The sequence below is a fragment of the Siphateles boraxobius genome, unplaced genomic scaffold, assembly GCF_051911475.1.
Source record: "Siphateles boraxobius isolate OS27281-9 unplaced genomic scaffold, OSU_SipBor_1 9, whole genome shotgun sequence".
In the NCBI taxonomy this organism is placed as follows: Eukaryota; Metazoa; Chordata; class Actinopteri; order Cypriniformes; family Leuciscidae; genus Siphateles; species Siphateles boraxobius.
Window position 1 is genome coordinate 8,492,950 of NW_027509219.1, and position 8,516 is coordinate 8,501,465.

General features: G+C 47.5%; 1 protein-coding gene across 2 annotated transcripts in view; it reads right to left on the reverse strand.

Moving 5' to 3' along the window:
- Positions 1-8,516, reverse strand: part of timm17b (translocase of inner mitochondrial membrane 17 homolog B (yeast)) — a 214,713-nt gene that overhangs the window by 7,329 nt on the left and 198,868 nt on the right. Inside the window, exon 1 of one of the 2 annotated variants that reach the window (XM_077223497.1) lies at positions 8,427-8,496. The exons of the other annotated variant lie outside the window; for it this stretch is intronic. Within the exon in view, the coding sequence (XP_077079612.1) occupies positions 8,427-8,452 (26 nt within the window). The 5' untranslated portion in view covers positions 8,453-8,496. Of the gene's footprint in view, positions 1-8,426; positions 8,497-8,516 lie in introns of those variants that run through there. 2 annotated transcript variants of the gene reach the window in all.

The window sequence follows — 8,516 nt, forward strand, 5'->3', positions numbered from 1 at the left end:
TTAAAACAATGATTACAATATTTTAATAGACAATACACATCGCACACCCGATACGCACATACAGAATGAACTTGCAACTGACCAGCTTTCTCCTTCTCTCCTCTCTCGCGTGCAGGAGACAGACGTTATTCTGCCGCGATTCCCGCGAATGTGATGCGAATTGTCACGTGAACAAGCAAATCCACAAAGATAGAATAATAAAAATAATAATATGCATACAACGATAACAAAGATAGCAAAAAACAGTTTTGTAAAAATTATTTCACACTCCACATTTAGGGGGGCCACAAGGGGGGCCAAGCTTGTTGTCAAAGGGGCACGGGCCCCCCCTCTAGAACCGCCACTGTTGTTTTACAAAAATCATAACGTGTCTATCAAATATAATACAATAGGTGTTCAAACATCATTGTATTGAATTGCATTTTACGTTTTGCCCACCACAATTAAAAAACAAAAAAATAAGCACTTAAATATCATCTTCCTAAAACCAATTATTGAGAGATATAGAGTGATAACTGGTTTTTATATGTACTTATAATTTATGTAAGTAGTCAGTAATATTGTTATAAATATCTCATTGATTTACATTACCAGATGTGCATATTTATGCTCCATTTAAAACTATATTTCATATGATTTTCTATTATTTCATGTCTTTTCAGGGATAATGATTTTTATTATAAACAAAGAGTTAATGTCTACTATTATTTCATATGGCTTTACAAGGATTTCGTTTTATTATGGCAACGAACTCAATACTTAACAAATAGTTAAAGCTGTCAGTGAATGAAAAGAGCAAGCATTGTGCCTCTTCGGCCCTAAGATGGTATCCCACTGCATGTTTATCAAAAACTCGGTGTAATGTGTGCGTCTGAACTGTTACAGCAGGCAATAGAGAATGTCAGGTGAGAAACCAACCGATGCACGACACGAAAACTAATGAGAATATTGTACGAAAGTCTGTCCTAGAAACCAAAGTTGTTTGCCACACGGACGGATTATAGTGGTACACACAGGAAGACTGTCTTGGGGAATGTTCACCTCTTCACGCTCATTTATGTTTGTTTAATGCGTTTATGCCTTGATGTAAGTACATTTGCATATGTATGTTTATTGTATGTATGTGTTTGATGTCCCGCGATCGTTCTACGGTTGTTATCGGCGCGTTTGGAGCGCCGTAGCGGCCGTAATTTGCCGCGAGATAAATCCGCTAATCAGTATTAGCATCGGCAGTATTCTCAACTGTGTAACCAATGTGTTTTATATTAGTAACATACCATGGTAGAGTGTATTATGTTTATCGTATTTGTTTATTACCATGCCAGTGTGTAAATGATTCTCAGAATACAATTTTAATTATATTTCTTTATTGTTCCTTTAGACCATTAATACAGACATCATTGGCAAAGAATAACTTGTTCAGATGACCATCCAAAGACTGTTCAATAAATACATCTTTGCGAAGAATCTATTCTCCGACCCCTGATTCTCTGACCGGAATCCCGTCCATATTTGGCCGCCTCAATCAGCGTATTATAAAGTTGTAGCACACTTTGCTACAAAAGTGGTCCTTCGAGCCGGATTGAGTGCAAACCGAACCAATATGGACAAAGCAGAAAGTGACCTATCTGAGGCAACGTCCAGACCTCGACGCAAGATTAATCTGCCTACACATCTGGATGATTATGATGTTGGATACCACCCTGCTGGGGACCTTCCTCCAAAGGCTTCCTCTCACTGTCCTAGTCAGCCCCGAAGCAGCTCGAGGAAAACGTCTCGCAGTGGTGTCAGCGCTCAATCCAAGACCAGTAGGCGTTCCATTACGTCCGCTGGCGTTTACGTCCCACCAGAGCTCTCTAGCGTCCAAACGGCTATGTTGGAGGAAAAGATCAAACAGAGACAGTATGACAGTCTAAAGCAGCAAGTAGTAGAGGACTCGCTGATTGATCTGGAATACCAAAGACTGCAGGTACAAGCAAAAGAAGCCCAGCGCATGCAAGAGGAAGCGCTAGCCGCAAAGGAGGCTCTGTTGAAACAACTAGAACGACAGCGCAAGCTTCAAGAAGCAGAGACTGAACTCGAAGTAGCTAAGCTTGTATCCTCTATGCTCTCTGTAGACTCTAGATCGACCACTCCAGTCCCTACAGACTCTGGTTCTCCAAATGTTCAACAGCTTGCATCAGAGCGCAGCCAGGCTTGTTCACCACAGCTTATGTCTTTCGAACCTCAGCAGCTCCCCTTCCAGTCACCCGCTGTGACGTCGACGCTGCTGCCCTGTCTTACAGCACTGCCTGATCCTGAGGTCTCTGCAGCGAAACCTAGACCGCCACATTGGGCCTCACCTGCTCCGCACTCATCGGATGCACCCATGCCCGCTGCACGTGACCCAGGGTCACAAGCATTCTCATTGCCAGTCCCTGATATTACACCATTGGCTTCTACTGCCGTGCCAGTACACTGTGTGTCATTACCGTCGAATGTGGCCCCTCAATCTTCAGGAGTGTTCACCATCCCAAAGTCCACTGCGTACCCCATGAGTAGCGGCATGCAGCGTGTGACACAGCAGCCTGATACTGCCACATTACCTACCCATCGCTACAGGCTACAACAGACAGCGACAGCGCCGGTGACAACACTTCCAGGTCCATCGCAGCTCCCGGTCTTCAGCCACCAAGCATCGGCGACGGCACCACAGACTCCTGGTTATGTCAAAGCATCTGTGCCTCTCCCCCCTACTGCCTACTCACCTCAACCGAGTCCAGAGCTTCTGATCGCATCAGCCTATGGCATTCCACGACCCACGTTACCCGTTTTCGAGAGTGGTGCTGAGAGTGACTTTGCTTTGTTTAAGTTAGCATTGGACAATTTGTTGAGTAATCACCATCATATCAGTGAACAGTATAAATACCATGTTCTCTTAAGTCATTTGGAACTTCCTAGTGCACATCAGCTAGCTAAATCCTTCATGTATCATCCACAGCCTTACACTGCTGCTCTGCAGGCACTTCAAGACAAGTATGGACAACCAAGACAGCTTGTTCAGTCTGAGTTGGGTGCCATCATGAGCACCCCACCTCTTAAGTTGGGTGATGCTAATGCATTCGACTCATTTGCATTGTCAGTACAGTCTTTAGTGGGTATGCTGAGAACTCTTGAAGGCCCAAATGGTTACGAGCTTTTGTGTGGCTCGCATGTAGACCGGCTCTTGAGTAAACTGCCACCAGCCTATCGTGACAGTTTTGTTGAATACTGCCTAAGTCGAGGTATTCTCCAGACCGGCACAGACAAGACCTACACATTACCTGATTTCGCTGACTGGCTCCAGATTAAGTCCCAAGCGAAACGCATCTCTAGCAGAGCAGTGGCAATGTTCCAGAGTGAAACTCCGAAGCCTCTCGGTAGAGTTCGAGGAGTACTTTATCCAAGAGGGCAGCCAAGGCCAGTTCTCCTGACACGTGAGAGTGTAGCTAAAACTCCTGAGCCAACAGCCCTTAAGTCCAGCTCCAAGCCTAAGCCATACTGTCCTCATTGTGACAACAGGGATCACTACCTCAACGCTTGTGAGGCATTCAAGAAGTTGACGACCTCCCAGATTGTATCTTGGATTAGAGATGGTAAACGATGTTGGAGATGTGGACGGTCCCATGCTGTAGAGTCTTGCAACCTCAAACGTCCATGTAGAACCTGTAAAGAGCTACATCTCACAGTTCTTCACGATTCCATCAAAGACAATACCAGTGCTGTCCTCACCGTCAGCCTCCCATCAACCCGGGTTTACTTGGACAGACCGAACCGTACACCCAGAGTCATGCTGAAGGTCGTCAAGGTCCTCCTTCACAATGAACACCACACAATGGAGGCACATGCAGTTCTTGACGATGGGTCAGAAAGAACACTCGTGCTTTCCCCGGTCGTGCAGCAGCTCAAGCTTACCTGTACCCCAGAGGTACTTCATCTACAGACTGTTCAGCAATCTCCCACAGAACTCGCAGGTTCGTCCGTTTCCTTCGAAGTCTCAGCAGTCACCAAACCCATGCAGAGGTTCACTATCTCCAATGCCTTCACTGCGACTGGTTTGAGTCTTGCGGAACATAACTATCCAGTGGCTGCACTCCAACGAGCTTATCGTCATCTGAGAGATCTTCCTCTTTCCCCTGTTGACAGAGTCAAACCACTACTCCTCATTGGTTCTGACATGCCGCACCTCTTAATGCCGATACAGCCTGCATGCAGAGGACCAGACGGAGGTCCAATAGCCATCAGAACACAGCTGGGATGGTCTCTTCAGGGTCCCATGAGCCCCAAGCAGCCCTCACGGTGTTATCAGCAGTGCCTTCATATCACCACCACTCCTCTTCAGGATGATCTGATTCGGCACGTCGAACGTCTCTGGCAAGTCGACACCTTCCCATACAATGAGAAGATGGTCACCCGGTCCAAGCAGGACAAAGACGCTCTCGCTATGCTCCAGAATGCCACAACCAGTGTGAACGTAGATGGCGTTCAACGTTATGCCACACCATTGCTCCGACGCATGCCCATGACCACATTCCATACAGACAAGAGTGCTGTTCTTCCTAGTCTTCGAAGTACCGAGCGCAGACTGGCAAGAGATCCTGAATTAGCAAAAGCCTACTGCACTGAAATCCGCAAGTTGGAATCTGCTGGATATGTAGCCAAGATAACTGCCGAAGAAGCACACAATACCTCGGAGTCCTGGTTCATTCCACACCATATCGTACAACACAATGGAAAGAACAGGATCGTCTTTAACTGTTCATTCCAACATCAGGGCCAGTCCTTGAACAGTCAGCTGCTTCCTGGTCCGATGCTGGGATCCTCTTTGTTAGGTGTGCTTCTGAGGTTCCGACAACACACAGTAGCCGTGAGTGGGGACATAAAAGCTATGTTCCATCAGGTACGCTTGTTGCCCAAGGACAAGCCAGTGTTGCGGTTTCTTTGGAGGGACATGTGCAGAGACCAGGAGCCTGAGATATATGAATGGCAGGTGCTTCCGTTTGGAACTACATGCAGCCCTTGTTGCGCCATTTACGCCCTCCAGCGCAGTGCCCAAGACCAGCAGAACGACCAGGTCAGTCTGGTTAACATAGTTGAGAATTCCTTCTATGTTGATAACTGCTTGCACAGCACTTCGAACTCTGGTGAAGCTAAGGAGGTAGTTGATGGACTTCGTCAATTACTGTCTGAGGGAGGCTTTGACCTCAGACAGTGGGCCTGCAATGTACCCTCTGTAATCGGACATCTTCCTGCAGAAGCCCGGTCTGCTAACAGTGAACTGTGGTTGACAAAAGCCAGTACAGACCTACAAGAACCCACTCTGGGCCTACGGTGGGACTGTCTCAGTGACACCCTAGGCTATAAGTTGCGATCAACCGAGCATCTAGAGCCTACCATGAGAAACGTGTACAAGACCTTGGCCAGTCAGTATGACCCGCTGGGGTATATCATCCCGTTTACTACCCGGGCCAAGGTTCTCATCCAAGACCTCTGGAAGCAGAATTTGGGCTGGGATGATCCAATAACACCTTTACCGCTAAGAGAGAAGTGGCTAACTTGGATGCGAGAGATTCCTAATCTCCTTCAGCTGCAATTTCCCCGACCTTATGCCCCAGCCTGTGCTGATTACCCTAGTGCCTTCCGGGAACTCCACATATTCTGCGACGCATCAGAAAGAGCATACGGCTCAGTGGCCTATTTGCGTACTACTGATGATCAAGGCCACATCCATGTCGCCTTTGTTCTGGCCAGATCCAGAGTGGCTCCCAGAAAATGCCTCTCCATGCCTCGTCTGGAACTGAGTGCAGCCTTGACTGGCGCCCAGTTAGCGACAGTGATCCAGACGGAGTTGTCTCATCATTTCCAGACAGTCACCCTCTGGTCTGACTCGACGACTGTGCTGAACTGGCTCACCTCTGAGTCCTGTCGCTACAAGGTATTTGTAGGGACACGCATAGCAGAAATTCAGACCCTCACAGACACGGCTGAATGGCGGTACGTTGATTCAGCTCACAACCCCGCTGACTACATCACAAGAGGCCTGACACTGACCCAGATAGCAGGACCTCACCCGTGGAGTTCAGGACCCGACTTCCTCCTTCAACCTTCTGACCAGTGGCCATCTATACCCGTCACTAAGGTAGAATCGGAGATCAGTGAGTTGAGAAAAACTGCATTCATCGGCACTGTCAAAGTTACCAATCAGTTACTTGTAGACCCCGATCAATTTCGCACATGGCTAGAGCTTGTTGAGGCCACTGTCAGGTCCCTACACGGGGCGGCCGCTGCAGTAAGTGACGCTTCACCGCAAGCTGATGACTATGTTGAAGCAGAGAAACTTATCCTGGCCCAAGCTCAACAGGACTCATTCCCACTAGAAGTTCAAGCTTTGAAGACTGGACAGCCGATTCCAGCTACCAGCCGTTTGGCATCCCTTGCACCAGAGTACGATAAAGACACAGGTCTTATCCGAGTAGGGGGACGGTTACGTAGAGCTATTGACCTTGACCTTGATGCTATTCACCCTATACTGTTAGACCCTGGTCATTCTACAACGAAGCTGTTAATTAAAGAAATGGACAGCCGGCTTCTGCATCCTGGTTCTGAAAGGGTGCTAGCGGAATTGCGTCGCCAATATTGGATACTTCGGGGTCGGGAAGCCGTCCGTAAGCATCAACGCAAATGCCCAGATTGTCAGTTCTGGCGAGCCAAGCCTGAAGTCCCCCAAATGGCCGATCTTCCATCCTGCAGGCTGCAACTTCACCAACCGCCGTTCTATTGTACTGGGGTGGATTGTTTTGGCCCCCTTTCAGTCAAGATTGGTCGTCGCCATGAAAAAAGATGGGGTATCCTTTATAAGTGCATGACAACCCGTTGTGTGCACCTAGATCTGTTGGAGCACCTTGACACTGATGCATTCCTGCTCTCTTTGCGTCGCTTTGTAGCAAGACGAGGTAAGCCCATGGAATTGCTCTGTGACAACGGCACCAACTTTGTAGGAGGAGACCGCGAACTGCGTGACACTTTTGATGTCATGGCACCCAAGCTTCAGGAGCTGCTTGCTCCACAGAAGATCAGATTCCGCCACATTCCACCTAATGCTCCACATTTCGGAGGAACCTGGGAGCGTGAAGTCAAATCTGTAAAGACTGCACTACGGGTTATTCTGCGAGAGCAAACGGTGCCAGAGCCAGTGCTGCGGACGTTGTTAGCGGAGGTTGAGGGTATTCTAAATGCCAAGCCTCTCGGCTATGTATCCTCCGATGTAGCAGACGTTGACCCAGTGACGCCAAACCTGCTCCTTATGGGCCGTCGTGATGCCTCCCTACCTCAAGTCTTTTTCGACTCTACCAACCTGCTCGGAAGACGCAGATGGAGACATAGCCAGGTGTTGGCGGATCATTTCTGGACTGCCTTTATCCGAGATTACCTCCCCAGTTTACAGGATCGGCAGAAGTGGAGAAAGGATGGAAAGGAGCTAACTGTGGGTCAAGTGGTTCTCATTGTTGATCCCCAACATCCTCGTGCCCTCTGGCCTGTGGGCACAGTGACTGAGACGTTAGCTGGACCTGACGGGAAAGTTCGCACTGCTCGTGTCGGAGTTAATGGAAAATCCTATACTCGCCCAGTTGTTAGGTTGATTCCACTTCCTCCCTTTGAGGAAGAGCCTTAGATTTTCAGACTTTCTTGGTGTTTACAATTATCCTGTCAGATAATTGGGGGCGGCTGTGTACGAAAGTCTGTCCTAGAAACCAAAGTTGTTTGCCACACGGACGGATTATAGTGGTACACACAGGAAGACTGTCTTGGGGAATGTTCACCTCTTCACGCTCATTTATGTTTGTTTAATGCGTTTATGCCTTGATGTAAGTACATTTGCATATGTATGTTTATTGTATGTATGTGTTTGATGTCCCGCGATCGTTCTACGGTTGTTATCGGCGCGTTTGGAGCGCCGTAGCGGCCGTAATTTGCCGCGAGATAAATCCGCTAATCAGTATTAGCATCGGCAGTATTCTCAACTGTGTAACCAATGTGTTTTATATTAGTAACATACCATGGTAGAGTGTATTATGTTTATCGTATTTGTTTATTACCATGCCAGTGTGTAAATGATTCTCAGAATACAATTTTAATTATATTTCTTTATTGTTCCTTTAGACCATTAATACAGACATCATTGGCAAAGAATAACTTGTTCAGATGACCATCCAAAGACTGTTCAATAAATACATCTTTGCGAAGAATCTATTCTCCGACCCCTGATTCTCTGACCGGAATCCCGTCCATATTTGGCCGCCTCAATCAGCGTATTATAAAGTTGTAGCACACTTTGCTACAAATATAAACTGCTTCAAATAACAGCTAAAGTGCGGACCCGTCAGAAGTGAAGTCAGGATCTACTTTACCAGGGTTCACGGGCATACTCCTCCATGATAAACAGCTGACGTCAGAGAGGTTACGCAGTTTGTCCGTGACAGAAGGTTCAATGTAGAACC